Below are 19,018 nucleotides of genomic sequence, written 5' to 3' on the forward strand. Positions count from 1 at the left end.
TCGCTCTCCTGTCTCTGTCTCTGTCTCTGTCTCTCTTCCCGTGGTGTGGGGCACGCATTTGACTTCGCTGGCATATTTATCACACAAATAACTATTATGTAACGTTTTTTTTTTTTGCCAGCCAAGTCAAAGCGGGGCAATTTCTGTGGCAGCCAGGCCGGGGCAGGCAGGCGCGCTCATAACATCCACATGCAACATGCTGCAAATGCTTCAAATGCAGCTGGGCGCTGGCTTGCACTGCCCTCTAGCTGAAATATATAGTCAATTGGCCTACATATACATGGATAGCAATACACACACCCATACACACATAACACCGTCTGGCGATCGAAGTGCAGTCGTAACAGCAGCATTTACAGCCTGCAACATCGCAATAAATATTTAACAGCTTTTAGCAACAACAGCCCATTTAGCTGACCATAGCTTAACAGGGGTAATAGCAGTTACAGCAGTAGCAGTAAAAGAGCTAACAGCAGACGTAACAGAATTAAAGGCAGCTATGGCTGCAGCATTAAAAGTCTGTTAAACTGATTTATTGCTGTTGCATCACTTATATTAATAAACATAACATAACAGAAGGCCTAACATTGATGGTGTCCTTGTCATACTGCATACATATGTATGTAGGTCAGCTAATTCTGGTAATGAACCGATTGAGCTTGATGTGTATCAAGCAATAAAAATTGAAACTAGCTGGAATATTTAACGATTTAAAAAGTATTAAACAGCCTCTTTTAATAGCGTGCTGCTCGTAATATTTGTAATCAAATCAGAAGCTGTTTATATATGCTTGAGCTGCTGCTGCACATTTAGCACCCATAACAGGCTCTACTGGATTTAACAGTGCTGTAAAATTATTATGAACAGATTGCCCTAAGCTAATTAACTCTGACAGATTCAGTTTAGAGCTACAGCAACAACTGCCACTAACATTAACATGAGCGACTTATGTTAACAGCAAGCTTAACAGAGTGCATCTGCGCAATTATCTGTTATGTGAATCCGTTTTATTATTTTGTGGCATCGACCCACAAATCGATCGGCAAATGCTTGTTAAATCAATTGCGTGTGTTGCATTTGCTGATTAGCTAAAGAAAACAGAGGAGTAGAAATAGGGAAAAAAGAGGGCTCGAAATTTGGTTAAGTAATTGCCCCAAAATTGGTAATAAAAAACGAGACCAAAAAAAAATGCGTTTTATTGCAAATTTGTTGTTGGTGTTGCTCATGCTAAGCAGACGCTCGTACGTGAGGCGTGATTGTGATCGGATGTGCCGCCTCCACGACAATTGTGACCCATTTAATGCGTTTAATTGACACCGCTAATACCAGCAGCAATAGCAACAATTCACACAGCAGCAACAACAGCTGCAGCAAAAGCAAAGGCGATACCAACAACAATACTGGCAAAGGCAATATCAGCAGCAATAGCAACTGCAACAGCAACAACAGCATCAGAAGTAGCTGCAACATTAACAGCAACAGCAGAGCCTGCGGCAGCAGCATCAGTATTAACAGCAGTAACAACAGCAACATCAGCAAACAGTAGCAGCAACAACAGCAGCAAAAGCAGCAGCAGCAGCAACAGCAGCAGCAGCAGCAACAGCAGCAGCAACAACAGCAGCAGCAACAGCAGTAGCAACAGCAGCAAAGGCAGCAGCAACAGCTAAAGCAGCAACAGCAACAGCAGCAGCAACAGCAGCAACAGCAACAGCAACAGCAGCAGCAGCAGCAGCAATATTAAACGACAGCAACATCAACCGCAGCATCAGCAACATCATCAGCTACACCAACAGCAACAGCAATTATAACAGCAATAAAAGTAACAGTGGCTGTTATGTGCAGACAGCATGTCAAGGTCGTCTACAAAGATGATTTTTTGTTTTTCCTTTTTGGGTTTGATCTGAACGGGATAAGACGACAATTTTGAGCCGTTGCTGTTGCTGCCCTGACATTCACTTTTTTATGTATTTTTGGACAGCTCTTTGGCTCTTGAGCAATACGTGCCAATATATATGTATGTGTATTTAGGTAATCACATATATGCTTTATGTGCCAGTTGATCATTCATATGGAATAATTTCAGAAGCCGATTGCAAACAATAAATCGCATTGTGACATCTATATCAGTAAGACAATATCAGAATGTTGTCAATGTAGCCGTCAATGACTGTCTAATGCTCGCTCAGAGATTTGTAATCAATTAGATGTATAGATATATATAGATAAAGAGATAGATTGATGGATGAAGGAATTTATTTGATAAATGAAAAGTTTTTAAAATATAAAAAGAAATATATAATAAAATATTTAGGCATATTTTTATAGATATGTATATGGCATATATTCGAGAGATCTTAAACAAACATGTTTAATATATCTAACTACTGGCCTACATCCAAAAACCTGCTATTCCAGCTGCAATTATACAATATTTATTTCCAGCAACTTCCTCAAGTCTAACTTCTCCACCAAATACTGCCTAGCCAATATGCTCTTTCTCTTCTTCAGACACACACACACACACTCTCTCTCTCCCTCTCTCGCTCGCTCTCTAATGTTGTTTATTGTCTTAAGGAGAAAGAAAACACTAAAAATCTGCACACAAATTTGCCCTGTCAAAGTTCGATTGTACATGTCAAGCTAGAGACAACAACAGTCGCTACAACAACGACAACGTCTTCATTATTTTAAATGTGATTTCATTTTGGCAGCAGCAGCAGCAGCAGCAACTGATGCGTGCCTTTGCTGCAGCAAACATAGCAAACAGTTGCCCCAGAGTGTTGTTGTTGTTGTTGACTAGTGGGCAGACCTCTTGGTTAAGCAACTCATAAAGCACTTAAAAGCGTATGTTGGTGTTGTTGTTGCTGTTGCGGTCGCTGCTGTAGCTGCTATTCCTGATGTTGTTGCTGCTGCTGCTGCTGCTCCTGTAGTTGTTGCTGTTGCTGCTGCTTGTGCTGTTGTATGTGCTGCGACAATTGTTGCTGTTGTAATAACTGTTGTGATATCTGTTATAGTTGCTATTGCAGCTATTGCTGCTCTTGTTGTTGCTGTTGCTGCTATTGCTGACTGTAGCCACGACTGTTGCTGCTGTTGTTGTTGCTTTTGCTGCTGTGCGTCACGTATGTTTTACATTGATTGCTGCTTTGCTGTTGCTGTTGTCGTCGGTGCGACTGCAAAGACTCATGCTGCTGCTGCTGCTGTTGCTGTTGCTGTCGTCGCTGCGGCGTCCGCTGTTAGCGCCCGCAATTGTGTATAAAACGGATGAGCAATTGGCCATTGGTTATCAGTCATTGGCAGACATTGGCAAACGCAGCGGTCATAAACCAAAAAATCAGAGTCGAGCTCGCAAAACTAAGCTAACAACAACAGATATCCAAATATGAGCGCTCTTAAAGTCTTTGTAAGTGTGCCCAAAACCCAAGAGGAGAGTGTTCATTTAGTAAAAAAGAAAAAACTTAAATAAACAAGGATTCGCGTGTGAAAAATATATAAATATTATATAATAGTGCAGCACTCTAACAGGAATGAAAGACATTCCAAAAGTTATATAACAAACGTTTCATATGAAACTGAGTTAGTCTCTACCAACTAACAAACTGTGCCTCGATGTAAATCCTAAACTTTTCCAACAAAAAACTAAAATGCTTAAACGAAATTTTAACTAACCAAGCAATCAAAATTTGTTAGATTTTTTTTAGTCAAATATAAAAAAGTTTAAAAAAAAATTAGGCTGTTTGGAAAGTAAATTAAAAAGAAAAAAATATATAAATACTTTAAAGAATTCAAAAAAAAAAAATTCTATTAAAATACTTCAACTTGAAAGACAAAACAAACATTTTAGTTAACACTAATATATAGAAATATTTTTATGAAATTCGCTAAGAAATATTTTAAATTTTAAAAACAAAATTTTTTTCCTTAAAAATAATAATTTTTAAATCTAAAAAACGTATTCCACTAATATACAATAAAATAGCTTCTATTCTGGATTTTTAAAAGTTAAATTAAATATGACATATAATTTTATATATGTGCATATTTCTGTAGATCCAATCATAGATCAATCTCCATTTATTTAATTACATAAATCCGTCAACAAATTTTGGTCTGGTCATTAAACGTTTTGCCCTTCACTTACAAAGCGGCAATTATTTTACTTTTTTTTAGTCAAAATATTATTTTTAGTTCATTTATTGATTTGGCCTTAATTGAAAATTTGCCCAACCAACAAAAATTATTTGCCAATTTAAAGTTGAGCAACAAATAAATTACGTATTATTATTTAACTTTTGTGGGCTAAACGAAACCCTTTCACTCTAAAATATATGAGGGCGTAACTTTTCAGGCAATACCTTAAAATCAATTTGTTAACTGAAGTTGAAGAGATATATGAATAGAATTTAAAAGAGTTTAAGGAGGTAAACACTTTCGTTTCCTTTATCGAATTCTGTTTTTAAATATAAAGTCCTGAATTAATTTTTTTGAGAGTAAAATAAATTTTGTATTTTGCTAACATTAAAAATTCAATTTTTTTAATAACAAGAAAAACATAATAGGATTTCTTGATAATTCGTATAAAGTAATTTTTTGCTGAATGTATTTAATGTGGAATCATTTATATATTAGAGTCTGATTTAAACTTAAATTAAAAACTATAACTTTACAATTTAATATTAGTCAAATATGTCTACAGTTTTCTCCTAAATCAAGTTTAAATTCTATCATAAAATAAACCATTCTATGCCTTATAAATATCAGACATCAAGATATAAGATATTTGGTAACTTAAAGAAAGATCCGAAAAATTAGTTTTTAGTTCTCGAATAAGTTCTATTAATATTTGTAAAATAATGATAATATTAATTTCATTAAATATTTCCCTAAAAACACTTTCGTTAACTTTTACAGATCTTTGCTGCGATCTTCGCTGTGGCCTACTGCGCGCCCAGTCCCGGTTTCTTTGGCAAGCAGTAAGTGAACCATAAAACACTCAGCCATAAACCGCTTAGCTAACATAACGTATAACAATCAATACAAAACGTTTGCCATTAAACCAGCTACCATCTAACATTTACTATCTGCCATCTACCACCTGGTAGAGCGTCATCTGAAAACGTTTTTCCGTATTGTTGTGCAATCGAAGTTTGATTTTGAATCGATTTTGCTTATGATCGGCTTGATCTCTTGTATGGCTTTTTAAATGCTATGAATTATGAATGTAATTGAATCCAAATGAAGTAATCACCATATAAATAGAGCTAAGTAAACACTCCGAGCCCTACACATATACACACACATGTGTATATATAGTGAGATACTGTTGCTGTTATTGTAATCGAGTTCAATTGGCAGACAGTGAACCTGGTCGCAACGCTGAGGAATTTTCGAGGCGACGCTTGGCATTTGCTGGCTTGCGAATTATAATGCGCACATAATTGCATTGAATCAATTAAAAATTCCGAGCATCGACCATGCGCCGACTGCTACGAACTCTCTCGGAACTCCGCGTCCGCGCCAAGTTCAAGCAACTTGCCAACAGAGAGCGGGCCGTTCAAACAAGTCGAGACGACTGCCAGCCATTAGCTGATTAGCTAATAACATTGAGTGCCAATTGGACAATGCACCAATCGATCTCCCCGCCTTCAACGCCTTCCTCGCCGCAACGCGCCTCCCCCTCCAAGCATATCATTAGCTTAGACATTTACATTTTCACTTTTATTCACTTTCCCATTTGGAATTTGCATAGCAATTCTTACTTCATATTAGGACTCATTAGCTCTGATTGGTATTTATATTCCAATAGGGTATTCTGTGAACTCATATCTTATCTGTATAGTAATCCCAGTCAGTCGATATTAGCCTTTGATAGTAAAGGATGCTAGAATCCTTGCTTACATGATTCCTTGCTTACATGATATCCTATCTTCTTATCCTTATCCGCATGAGTCAACTGTAATCTCTGCTATTAAAGCTCATTATTAGCCTTTAGTTTTATCCGCAACTATCCAATTTCATTTCTTAGCTTATACGAGTTATGGATAACCCAATTCGACTTTCATTTCATACAAATACTTAGCTTTATCCACATCCACATCCAATCTAAAATTTGACTTCGTTTCCTCCTAATAATTCTCATCCTCTCTCAATTCAAATCCCTCCAGTGAACATCATACAATCCATGTGCCCTACAAGGTGCACACGGTGCATCATCATCATGTCCAGAAGATCGCCGTGCCAGTGGTGAAGCATGTGCCCGTCTACAAGGAGGTGCATGTGCCTGTCATTAAGGAGGTGCCCGTGCACCATGTGCACCACGAGGAGATCGTGCCCGTGCATGTGCACGAGGATCATCACGACTATCATCACGATTTCCACAAGGGCTGGTCATCCTCCCTCTCCCATGGCTGGTAGAGCAACAGAGATAGGCATAGTAAGATTGAAAGAGCGAGAGCGGCTTTGTAAATATCTGTACAATTTAGTGAAAAGACAAACGCATTAAAGATTTTAATTTAATGCCTGTAAATAAAAGTGAGATTTTTGTCGATTGTAAACTGGAAATGTGCTTGTTGTTTTTCTTTTTAATTAGTTTAATTTTTTTTTCGGGTTATGTAAGTGTGTGCTCGACTCCAGTTGGCTTTAATTTGCAGTTGCACTTGACCTTGGCCAGTTGGCTGGTCGCTTGATGTGGCCGCCGCCACTGCCGCCGCCGCTGCTGCCGCTGCCGTTTTGCAAGAACGACTTTCACAAAATCCAACTCGGGGTCAACCAGCAACAACAACAACAACGGCGTCAACCCATGTTGCTGCCCAAGCAATCGAGCTGTGCTGATCACCTGTCTAATTCCTTGTTCCAAGCGCGGAACTGGAAACGCTCGCTCGCTTGTAAGCTGATATCTCCATTGCTGGGCGGCACGTGGGCGTGGGCGTGGCACATTCTTAGTACATGACACAAGGTTTCTTTTTCGGTTAACGCTTTTATGACAAAACAAAGTTTTGGGTAATTGTGATTTGAGTCAAGGACTAATTTGTGTAATTAACTTGAATTATTTACCAATTATATGAGTAGAGGGCTCTAAGGGTCAGAAGGTCGTATAATTTATAATATTTAATATATTATAAAATTATTTTCATAATTTATAATATTTATTTTTTATTTTTATTTTTATTTAGTAAAAGTTTTAGTAAGATTTATTAATCAGATTTAAGTTAACGACTAAATATATAAGTAAACTTCTAGCTAAAAATAATAATATTATTTAAACTTTATCATTATTTAAATTGATCACAAAAGTCCATTGCAAATTCATTCGAGCCAAGGACTTTTACTAGGATTTAGGCCTATCAATATCATAATATCAAAATATATGCAAGATCTATTATATATTGCATAATACGAAAATTTAAATAATTGCATATATTAAAATTTATTATGGATATTAATAAACTTCACACTTATCCTTCACACTTCTGCTTCACACCTATAAAAAGGGAAATAGCAAAATTGTTAAACCAACAGATCTTAGCATATTTCATTTGGCATTTATCGTGAGCTTCAATTACATCAGCCTCCGCACTGTCTGTGGCTAAGTTATATGGTGATCTATTGCTCTAAGAGGGCAACAGACAGCGAGGCGTGGCTTATGACAAAGATTGTAGTCAACTTTTCAAAACGAGTATTTACTTGAACTTAATGATAGCAACTAAAGAGTGGGACATAAATCAAATCGGAATCGAGCAAAACTGACTTCGATTGTGAGCACTCTCTATTCCAATTAAATGAATTAGGGCAATTTTGATTAGAATTCGATTGTGTACACATACATATATTTATTTATATACACAAAGACATCAGCATGGCCACAAATCGAGTTAGAATAGAGAACTCAATATCCAAAAATTTCAAGAGTTCATATGGTATGACATACAAAAAATCCGGTTAAGTCCAAAACAATACATTATATATGTACATATGTGCAACCATAGATCAATGAATTACAGACTTAACCATAAATCAAAAAGAATAGCGAATTACAGACAGCAATACAATAGAACAAAATTCAAAGACTCATTGAGTATATATATATATATATATATCAATGTAAAGTAAATATTCCACAATTTTTTCAACTCTATAATTTTTCAAAAATTAAAATTTTGTTTAGTAGAACATACAAAGTTAACAGAATAAAAAATAATAAATAAATAAATAAACAGCAGACTATTTAACCATTTCTTTTTAAATAAAAAAGGATATATATTTTATATAAATATAATAAATATTGCTTTATGTGCTACATAAGCAATTTTCTTTAAATTTATTTAAATTTGAAAGTATACAATCTTACGAAAAAAAAATCAATTGAATTTAAAAAAAATAAATAAAAATAATGTTTACGAATTTTGATAAAAAATAACAAAAGTTGCAAAATATATTTAAAGAAAAATACTAAAAAATATATTTATAAAATACATACATATATAATAATTCTTTTTTGTATACATATTTCTATATTTAGACAATATATTTTATTTAAGAATTGATTTCTGCAGACATATGTATATCTATATTTAGATAATAATTTTAGCGCAACCCTGAAATCCGTTTTCGGGTCATGTTAATAGAAGTTTAGATAGCCACAAAGGTTCTGTTGAATATCCAATCAGACTGTACACAATACTGCAAAAGAGAGTTCACTTAAATATATATATATATAAAAAAAAAATAAAATAAAAATAAAAATAAAAATAAAAAATAAAATAAAATAAAAATAAAATAAAATAAAATGAGTAGACTTTAGTTTTTTTATGTGACCAACATGTTTTGTTTTCAGTTTTTATTTGACGCCAACAAGAACAAGAATTTCAAAAGTTGAGAACTAGAAGGAAGCTAAATGAGGAGAGAATCGCGCAGTTATAGAGTGGAAAAGAGTATGTCGAGAGGGAAAAGATGCGTTTGCTGCTCTTAGTGGCAGTAGGGGAAGTTGGGGCACTGCTGTGGAGACACGCCAGCGGGATAGAGGCGCTCCGTCCAGCCGGGCAATGGTGGTGCGGCCACAGGCGCTGCGGCATGGCCGGCATTCACATCGCAGTAGGGATAGTTGGGGCAGGTCTGCGGATTGATGCCAGCTGGATATTTGTCTCCGCCGGCGGGCGCTGGTGCGGGTGCAGGGTTCCAGCTGGGCTGCGGCTGCCACTGAGGTTGCGGCTGCTGCCACTGGGGCTGTGGCTGCCATTGGGGCTGGGGCTGTGGCTGCCACTGGGGCTGCGGCTGCCACTGGGGCTGCGGTTGCTGCCACTGCGACTGGGGATTGTGCAGGCGCGCATTATCACAGAGCGGGAAATTGGGGCAGTCCTGTGGATTGACACCAGCCGGATACTGGGCAGCGGGCTGATGCTGTGGCTTGGCCAGCGCCACAGCCAAGCAGGAGACGAAGAGCTGCAAAGGAGCATCACAGCAGCTGTAGGACTGTTGAGCGATTCCGGCCAACTTTGACTTACCAGCTTGAAGAACATGTTGGGGGTAGTAAGTGGTAATCCTTGTTGCCAATTGGACTATAAAATTGAATATAATTAAACTTCCAATTGGACTTGTGGTCAGCGCTGCACTGTGGGACAAACACAGCCGTCAACTAGCTTTTATAGGCCCGAACGAGCGGCAGAGCAAAGTCTTGGCTCTCTCGGCTATGCCGGCTAGAATCGAGACTCGGGGCTCGGTTTCACTTTCATTGGCTAAGATTTGGTGTGGTTGCAACTATTGTGGTTGTTGTTGTTGACTGATCTCGCGCATATTTTGCTTGATTGGCCACACAGATTATTATTAGAGTCTTTGTTGAGCGAGCGAACAAATAAATCGACAGACACCAACACCTATGCATACGTATACATACATATATAGCCGATATGTATGTATGTATGTTTATATCAAGTTACAGCCGTCATTAGCAATAGCAATGAACTAAGCCCCGTTCGCATTCTAAACATTGTCTCTTATGGCGTCTGTTTTGTTGGCCTGCTCCACTTGGCGCGTTGGCGTTTCGCTGTTTATTTTTGGCCAAGCTTCTCAACCCTTGCCACACATGCCGCTTGCCACATGCCACACGTTCGGAATCTGTTCGTGAATCACTTTATTTGTGCCGCAGGTTTCTCCCAGTCGTGCCGCCATGCACTGACACCTTCGCCAACGCGCTAAGCTCCTGATACAAATGTATTCATATATGTAAATATACATATGTATATACATATCTACACATACATATTTACCTTTGTGCACACACTCGCCCGGAAGGCGCTTGTAAACGGGTTTTCGGTGCAGCGAACTTGCACTAGTTTCAATGCTTTGCCACATAGAATTGCAGCAGGCTCTGAGATTCTAGGCTAGGGTTGGCTACATAAGATTACGATTTTTTATATATATATAAATATTTTTTTACCAAATTGTGTTTGGAAATTCGCTCAAATATTTCACTAATCTTCAAGCATTTTAGGATTTGAGCCAAAAACAGCTGTGATGAACTGCAAAAAGCTTTTAAATTCTAATCTAATGATAATATAAGTATTAGATATTGAGGAGGCATAAAATGGTATAGATATGTATTTGCAATTAAATAGGCATATATTCAAGAATAATAATAAGCAATAATTTAATATTTATATTTTAATAAATTTAAAAATATATTTGTTTTCTATTTGTAGACAAATTTATTTATTTAAAAAATTTTAGTTATCTAAAAATATTTAATTTAATTATTATAAGAGAACTAAATCTCTGTAATATATAATTATTAAGTTTTTAATTTTAATATTCGAATTAAAAAGTCGCTCAATATATTTATATATTTAAATATATATTTAAAAAAAAATTTAAATTCCTAATTTTTCTATCGCATATAAAATTTCCATTAAAAGTCTAGCTTGATAGACGCAATTTTATTTCCTATCAGAATTGTTTAATTGCCCAACCCTAGTTGAAGCAGGTTTTCGGTTCGCTAATACGAGCACACAAATGTTGTTGCACTGCAATTGTCACCTCTAAAAAAAAAACGCGCGTTGTCCAAGCTGTGGGCCGTACGCAATGTAGCTTGATGCCAATGCCAAATAAACGAGAAACGTAACGCACGCACTTCGACTTCCTGGCTGAGCGGGCGCGAGAGAGATAGAGCGTGGACGTCAGAGTTCACTGGTGGGCAGCACTCAAGAGTGAGGGAGAAGGACAACCAACGTAAGAAGCAGTGCTGGGCAGCACTCAATAACGAGGCGAAAAATGCGCTGTCACACAAATTATGAGCTAATAAGAAAAACACACACACTGCCACACACACACACACGCACACTTATGCATGAAGCTGCAACAGTGCATGTGCTGCATGTGTCCAATTGCTGGCAACGTTTGTAACAGATTTAGTTTAATTCTTATAATTTGTGTTTGCAACTGCCGCCAGCCAGCCAGTCAGCTTGATAGCCAGCCATTGGCTAGGAATGTGCGCGGGCGCGGCTGCTCCACTTGTAGGTGGTTATTGCTTGTGGTGCTGCTGGCGGTGATGGTGGAGCAAGCTGTTCTCGTTAGCCTTGATCAATGGCCCGGAAAAAATAAAAGCCAGCGAAATTGAAATTGCTGACCGTTCGCATAATGCACTCACATATGTATGCACACATATACAATTAAGTGGTCTGCATTTGTGTGCGTGTTTGTTCTTGCCTTTGACAACTCAACTATCGTGTCTGCCTTTTTTGTCACACTGGCATTGTATAGCCTGTCGCCTGTCAGATTCAAATGTGTGTGTGTGTGTCTCAACTATCGTGCTCGCCTTTTTTGTCACACTGCGAATTATTATAGCCATTAGCTGTCGCCTGCCTTTGGTATATTTTTTGTCTTTTAATTATCAATTTCCTTTAGCACTTAACGGGGCGTTTGCATTAAGGTGTGGCGTCTAAAAGAAAGCGAATTTGCATACAATTTGCATGCTTAAGTAATTATCTTGTTGATTTTTTTTCTTCGTTGTATTCAATTTACAATTTTGTATTTCAAGTAATTCTTGTTTGCATATTAAACTAGTGAGGGGAGGACTGACTAAGTGAACAAAGATTCTAAGCTAGTTTTGCCTACAAACAATGTGTGTTATTTGTAATAATTAATTATTAGCTCTAAGCAATATATTTATACATATAAGTTGTATTTATTTGAAGCTAACGCTCTGCGAAGCCTAAACCTGTTCATGGCGCACTCTTGAGAGTTGAAAATTTTAATTGGCCTTAGCTTCAGTTTCAGTCTGGCTGGCCGCACTTTCAGTCTCCTCCGTTTTGGTTGCAGTCGCTGGGGTGGGTTCAGCATCAGCCTCGGCATCAGCTTCATCCACTTCCATATCCATATCGGCATCAGTATCAGTCGATGGTAATTCTTTATGTAGCGCGCGACGCGCTAAATGCTTATTATCTTCCTCTGTAAAGAAAAACAATAGTTATTAGGTGATAAGGCGTATATTGCATTATATATATATTAGTCACCGGAATCTTCGTCTTCATCGTCTGATGAATCACTATCAGAACTTCCATTTTTTATTAGAGTTGGCGTTTGCGATTGCGCGGCGTTTAGCGAGAGGCGTGGTGCCACAGGACGTTCCTTGCGAGCGGGATTAAGCGCTCCACAAAACGCGCAATGAAATGTTGTATATTCATATTCCTCCATCGGCAGCATGCCTAAAGAAATATCAATGTATATATGTATATATAATTTAGTTGTATGTTGCACCATTACCATTATGTCTGTGGCACTCCTTGCATATCATGCCAAAGCGATTCTGTGGACTGTCGCCCACAATGAAATCCACAAAGCGATCCAATGCGCTGCGTGAACTCTCATCGACAACAGGAAATGGCGTGCGCCTGCGTACCACCTGCGTGCTGCGCGTCTGCGGAGTTGTATTCAGTGCCATTTGCGGTGCCACTACACTTGTATTTACATTGTTGTTATTCATATTTCGATAGACACCGGTATAAGGTGTTAACATGTTGCGCTGTGCTGCTGCCGCTGCCGCTGCAGCTCCAGCTGGTTGCGGTGTACGCTGTAGCGAGGAGCTGACGGAGCGATTTAAGGAGTTGCTGCTCTGATTGAGCGAGCGAGCTGTGCTGCTAGAGAGCAAGCCACTGATGCGACTTTGTTGCTTATCGCCAAAGCGTTCCAGTAGTTGCACGGCCACCTAATTCAAAACATATACACACATACATGCATGTAGATATCGATTATCATAATTGGTAACTGTCGTAAGAATTATAGTTACTTTGTATGTCTCCTTGTCCATGACCTGCTCTAATATCTTTGTCTTCTTCTGTTTGAGCTGCGCCAGCTTATCGCCATTTTTGTTGAGCTTTCGCTGAAAATACCACGTAAACATTTGACGTAGAAAAATGATGCTGAAATATAATTATAAAACGAAATATAATGAGCAACTGCTGTTGTTTTGTAATGAGATCATCGAACGTCTGGTTTGGGCTTGATTGGATTACTCACAGTAATGGAAACAATAGCAGCGGCACCAAGTACATGATGCGCTCTTGCATTGTTGGCGGGAAATAGAAGAAATACCATAGCGCAAAGCCCACGATATATGCGCCAATTGTGAAGCCAACAAAGTTGCTTACGAATCGCCTCTTCTGTTCCTGCGTATTGATCACATATTTTTCTAGATCTTGTATCTGCAATTGCAGACCTTCCAGAACAGCGGTTGTAGATTTTTCCTTCTATAATTAGAAATGCGTACGTATGTAAATCTGTTTTGCATACATAGTATATACATATGTATAGGTCGGTGCTTTGGCATCATTCGCCTATTAGAATATGCATTTAAAAATTGCCATACTTACACGAAATTTCGATAGAACAAACCCCATAATTCGTATTGTATTAAAAGTAAAACTTTTACTAATTAAGTGACGCCTACTTAAATTTAAAAAAGGTAAATATCAACTATTTTCGTGCCGTGACCCTGCCGCTAGCTGGGCTTGTTGATGCTCTGACGATATATACATATCGATAGACTCGAAAAGTTTGAGCACAAAAAAACTTCTATCGGAATTCGATACTAATTTAAAAAATAATATTATATTTTAAAAAGGTACTATTGTTTTTCAATTAGTAGGCTTTTAACAAAATTTAAACCATTTTCGGCATTGAATCTTTGAAATTAGTGGCTCTAAAATTGCATCGATTAATCTTGCAGCCCTGAGTGCAGGCTAACAGCTGAGTTGCAGTTGCGCATTTTACAAAGAGTTCAACAATTTATTGTACACAAATCAAGTCTGATTTATATATTTGTATATTTTATTATAACCAACGGCATTATTTGTATGTAGTTTTATAAAGCATTTAAACAGTCAGTTTCAAGTGTATCTGGAATTGAAAACAAAGAAACTCGCTCAATCGCTGGCTCTGTGTGTGGGAGTTGTTGCGGAACAAAGTAGAGAGCACAAAAAACGTTGCTGATAAATCAACAGCTGCAGCATTTGGAGTGGATATCTAATAGTGAGACATGTCTAAAATTATTTCTCAAGAGACATTCGACGATGTTGTCCAGGAAAATGTGGTCGAATTCGCAATGAGTCCCTCCGAGGCCAAGGAGGAGACAATAAAGCAATTTGAAGCACAAGTGGGTAAATTGTATGCGTCATCAATCAATTAGATTGTCTTTATTTTGGTTTTGTTGTAGGGCATTAACCTCGTTAACATTATAAAAGATTTGGCCATAAATCCTGATACGGGTAAGCCAGTTATCAATGAAACGGTGGCCAAAATACAGAAACACATTAACGAAAAAAACGAAGACAAAGCACAACTTACGGAACTTCTCGCCATTTTGGATCAGGAATGTAAGAAGTCGCTCGCCCATCGCGTGCTCGCAGGAAAACTTGGTGCACACGATGCACTTGTCCAACTGCTGGAGCAAACGCTGGCCGTGGAGCCATTGGAAACAGAATTGCTGTGCAAATGCTTGCAGGCCGTAAATAGTTTAACGCACAAACAACCCGATTTATATGATCCCAAGGCGATGGGTGTAGTCCTTCAATTGCTAGCACTGGAGAATCAATTGGAAGTGACATGCCTCACGCTGCAATGGCTGCAAAAGGCGTGTATTATGCACGAAATGAATCGACAGAGTATTATGGCTAGCAATGCCGTCAAGGCAATGAAACCGCTGCTGGTTAAGGCCAATCCTCGGCTGTTAAGGGAGTTGACTGCAGTGCTGAGATTCCTTGTGCTGGACGATGATATTCGTGTGGAGTTCGGCTGTGCCCACGAGCATGCGCGACAGATAGCGAACGAAATGTTGCTCGAGCTCGTGGAGCTGTTGCCCGCCTATGAGGATGCCAATGTTCTGGCCGACTTGATGCTCACCCTTGGCACGCTGGCAGTGCGACAGGAGCTGTGCACGGTCATCGACGATGCCGGCGGTCTGAAGATTATCTTCGATATAATGCGCAATAATTTGAATGAGGAGCGTCTAAATCGCGAGGCGCTAAAACTCCTACGTGCCCTCGCCGGCCATGATGCTGTAAAGGCGCACATTGTGCAGCAGGGCGTGGCACCGATTATCAAACAACTTATTGAGACGCATCAGACAAACGAGAATATTCTCACGGCTGCCTTAGCTTGCATCACGACGCTTACGTTGCGCGTCAAGGAACATAGCGCTGCCTTCTTTGAAACAGGAATTGCTGAGATTATTGTGGAGGCGCTGCGTCAACACCCCAAGAATAAGATACTCCAGCGCAATGGCGCTTGGGCCATACGCAATATGGTTTCCCGTTCACGCGATCAATGCGATACTTGGCTATCATTTGGCGTTGAGGATTTGCTCAATGCGGCCATGGTGGAGCATCCGTCGGTGGCGCAGGATATCAAGGCTGCGCTGCGAGATCTTGGCTGCAATGTGCAGTTGCGCGAAGAATGGACCGGCACGGCGGAAAAGAAAATTGCCGCATAATAGAAAAAATCAAACGAGGACATATATATATTTGATACTTTTATATAATTCATTGCTAGCTACCTTTTAAGCACATACATACTCAAAACGCAACCGCACAATAATCTGAGCTAACATAGGATTCATCTATAAATTATTGCTATTTGAAAGCTGATGCAGTCTTTTTCTTCTGGCTATTATATCTATTTTTATTTGGTTAATTTGAAGTTACGCAGCGTGCCCGCCTTCAAGCGTGAATTAATTGTTGATGATTTAGGCGTCGGCAAGTCCTGCTTCTCCTCATCACGCTGCAAAAATGGATCTATCTTCTCCGAACCGCCCATGCCATTGTATGCGAAATTTGAGCCCATTGCGGCAGAAGAGGTGGAGGTGGCGGCCAGCAGACGTGGTTTCTTGAATATCGAGTACTGTAGCATAAAGAGCAATACAGGATGTTACTCAATCACTACATTTGAATACATGGAATATCCACCTTTTCGCTAAGATCACTGTGAGTCTTACGTATAACACCATGTGAGGCCATGCTGATGCCTGATCCACTCTTGATCGGCGAGATTTTGGTCATGCTCAATTCGGGGGGTTTGAGCAAATGCGAAATGCCAACGCTGCTCGATTTGATATTCAGATAGGGTGAGGTTGACTCCTCAATGCGCTTTATGTTCTCCTTCTGTAAAGGTATTATTATTATATATACATTCTATGGCATATTCTAATACATACAGTTGTTGGAGAGATAGTGTTGCGTCTCTCCTCTTGCTTTATTGCTATAAGGTTGGTGTTGAGTCCTAAGGAATTGTTGGAAGCATCCAAATCTATTGTCTTAGACTTATTCATCTTAAGCTGTTGATAAGAAATATATAAAATATATATTAATTTCTAAAGTCGTTTCTCTACTCTTACCTTCTGTTGTGTACGATACAGATCGCTCTCTAGCTGTGAGACTTGGTCTTCCAGCTTGCTTGAAGTGGCAAAAAGAGTAAAAATAAATACACTATGATATGTTGCATATAGGTTAACAACAAGACAAATACTTTACTTAATATACACATAGGATAGATATTATTTGACTTTACCGTTTCGAGTCCAGCTCCCGGCGAAGATCATTCTGTACCGTTTTGATTACATTTCGTAACTCCGCTTTCTTGGTCTCGCATTGGCGAAGCTCCCGCTTCAGTGTTGAAACCCAACTGGCTAAGACTCGAGGATTCGATTCATTACTTAGCAAATTTTCAGTATCGGAAGCGGTTGCTGTTAAAATAGATGCAATGCCTTCAAATATGCTGATGTCTTCCTTCAGCTTTTTGTTCTCCCTGCGCACGGAGTCAATGACCAACACTTCGGTTTTAAGCATTCTTAATTGCTCTATATAGGTGGTAATGGTGAATTCATTCTTCCTCAGCTTGGTCTCCAAGCCACTTATAGTTTTTCTGTAAATAGGAAATGGGACTTACTTACTACATATATATACATATATATGTAATATTCTCAATTAACTTACAAACACTTCTTTTGGGTCTCCTTTAGCTCCCTCAAATGTTGTTCGGCTTTTTTTTGTTCCTTGTCCTTCATTTGAATGGCCAAATTCGCATTGTCCAGTTGCTCCTGCAGCGAGCCCACATCGATGCGACTTACATCCAAATTGGCCAGATTGAAATACACACGCAATATATTGCGAGTTGTGCATTTGTTGCGGCATTGTGGGCAAGTTTTTGAGCTATATATTTGTTCAATTTAAATTATATATTTTATATTTCTGTATGCAATTTTCGCTTACCGCTCGAGCCATTGCATGAGGCAAGTGTGGTGAAACATATGCCCACAGGAGGTAACGTAGACTTCATCGGAAGGCGTAAATAGTTCCGCGCAAATAACACAATTCAAGTTCAACATGCTTTATAGAAACATAAAATAATCACGGAAAAAAACGTCGTAAGGTTAAATTATTTTCCGCTTGTAAAAATTCGCGCCGCTTTATACGAAATCAGCTGTGCTTCTCTGTCAACTTTAAGCGAGCACTGAGTACTGTGCGCGCTGCCAACTTTAAGTTATATTGCTCGCACAGCCAACTTGACGTGAGCAGAAGTTTGCACGTAGCCAACTTCAAGTGAGCTCAAATTTGCGCTGGGCATAATTTCAGTGGTCTACAAATGTTGCTATAAATTATTGAGTTGGTCATCAGCTAAGATTTGTCACTAAGATTATTGCTACATATTTTACCCATTTCGATTCGTGTCTAAGCTAAAGTTTCAAACTTACCTCAAAATGTTGCCATACATTTTTGCGTTTGTATTATAGACACAAGTGTTGCTATACAATATGGTTTGTGTATAGGCTAGCCTTTCCGTTCACTCGAGTCTGCCTCTCGTCAGTGCTGCTCGCTGTTGAGCGCCAAAATTAGATCCATTCTATTCTATTTAGTCGAATTATGTCCTCTAAATATTTCCTCCAATTATCGGCTCCAAATATTTCCTTACACACACTACAACACTTTACTGCACTGCACAAGTGACCCCCACCAGGCCTGGGCGACTGAAGCATCGCTGCACCTTCGGCCCTTTATATAGGCCGACCATCAGTCAAGCAGAGAGTCGCTCTCAAACGTCGTGCTCGACGCTAGGTAGTGGTCGTTGTAATAGAGTGTTCAGTGACCAATGGGAACGCTCTCTGCTGCTGCCAGCATTTGAGCTTCGTTTTACTGCAATATAAATACCAAATGAGCTCTGCTGCACACATGTAGACAATACAAATGTTGCTATAAATTATTGAGTTGGTCATCAGCTAAGATTTGTCACTAAGATTATTGTTACATATTTTACCCATTTCGATTCGTGTCTAAGCTAAAGTTTCAAACTTACCTCAAAATGTTGCCATACATTTTTGCGTTTGTATTATAGACACAAGTGTTGCTATACAATATGGTTTGTGTATAGGCTAGCCTTTCCGTTCACTTTAGTCTGCCTCTCGTCAGTGCTGCTCGCTGTTGAGCGCCAAAATTAGATCCATTCTATTCTATTTAGTCGAATTATGTCCTCTAAATATTTCCTC

At 38.8% G+C, this 19,018-nt stretch overlaps 5 protein-coding genes across 5 annotated transcripts; 2 read left to right on the forward strand and 3 right to left on the reverse strand.

Annotated features, from left to right (window-relative positions):
- The first annotated feature begins 3,247 nt into the window (after positions 1 to 3,247).
- LOC108654362 (uncharacterized) lies at positions 3,248 to 6,558 on the forward strand. The gene is made up of 3 exons (XM_018105592.3): positions 3,248 to 3,400; positions 4,909 to 4,970; positions 6,162 to 6,558. Exons 1-3 carry the CDS (start codon positions 3,380 to 3,382, stop codon positions 6,409 to 6,411), a joined length of 333 nt encoding a protein of 110 aa, XP_017961081.1. The 5' UTR covers positions 3,248 to 3,379; the 3' UTR covers positions 6,412 to 6,558.
- Positions 6,559 to 8,792: 2,234 nt separating this feature from the next.
- LOC108654359 (uncharacterized) lies at positions 8,793 to 9,787 on the reverse strand. The gene is made up of 2 exons (XM_018105588.3): positions 9,498 to 9,787; positions 8,793 to 9,435 (listed from the first exon to the last, which is right to left on the reverse strand). Exons 1-2 carry the CDS (start codon positions 9,510 to 9,512, stop codon positions 8,962 to 8,964), a joined length of 489 nt encoding a protein of 162 aa, XP_017961077.1. The 5' UTR covers positions 9,513 to 9,787; the 3' UTR covers positions 8,793 to 8,961.
- Positions 9,788 to 12,148: 2,361 nt separating this feature from the next.
- On the reverse strand, positions 12,149 to 14,029 carry Lnpk (zinc-ribbon metal-binding protein lunapark). Its single transcript, XM_018105583.3, has 6 exons — positions 13,857 to 14,029; positions 13,504 to 13,733; positions 13,274 to 13,406; positions 12,751 to 13,192; positions 12,501 to 12,692; positions 12,149 to 12,435 (listed from the first exon to the last, which is right to left on the reverse strand). Exons 1-6 carry the CDS (start codon positions 13,881 to 13,883, stop codon positions 12,239 to 12,241), a joined length of 1,221 nt encoding a protein of 406 aa, XP_017961072.1. The 5' UTR covers positions 13,884 to 14,029; the 3' UTR covers positions 12,149 to 12,238.
- Positions 14,030 to 14,116: 87 nt separating this feature from the next.
- LOC108654353 (armadillo repeat-containing protein 6 homolog) lies at positions 14,117 to 15,987 on the forward strand. Its single transcript, XM_018105581.3, has 2 exons — positions 14,117 to 14,638; positions 14,699 to 15,987. The coding sequence occupies exons 1-2, from the start codon at positions 14,522 to 14,524 to the stop codon at positions 15,971 to 15,973; spliced, it is 1,392 nt and encodes a 463-aa protein (XP_017961070.1). The 5' UTR covers positions 14,117 to 14,521; the 3' UTR covers positions 15,974 to 15,987.
- Positions 15,988 to 15,999: 12 nt separating this feature from the next.
- Positions 16,000 to 17,994, reverse strand: nopo (TRAF interacting protein no poles). Its single transcript, XM_018105582.3, has 7 exons — positions 17,748 to 17,994; positions 17,472 to 17,687; positions 17,047 to 17,400; positions 16,874 to 16,931; positions 16,694 to 16,813; positions 16,446 to 16,640; positions 16,000 to 16,380 (listed from the first exon to the last, which is right to left on the reverse strand). Exons 1-7 carry the CDS (start codon positions 17,861 to 17,863, stop codon positions 16,162 to 16,164), a joined length of 1,278 nt encoding a protein of 425 aa, XP_017961071.1. The 5' UTR covers positions 17,864 to 17,994; the 3' UTR covers positions 16,000 to 16,161.
- Positions 17,995 to 19,018: the final 1,024 nt, after the last annotated feature.

Source organism: Drosophila navojoa, chromosome 5 (assembly GCF_054131105.1).
Source record: "Drosophila navojoa isolate 15081-1374.11 chromosome 5, UAZ_NAV_1.0, whole genome shotgun sequence".
Lineage (NCBI taxonomy): Eukaryota > Metazoa > Arthropoda > Insecta > Diptera > Drosophilidae > Drosophila > Drosophila navojoa.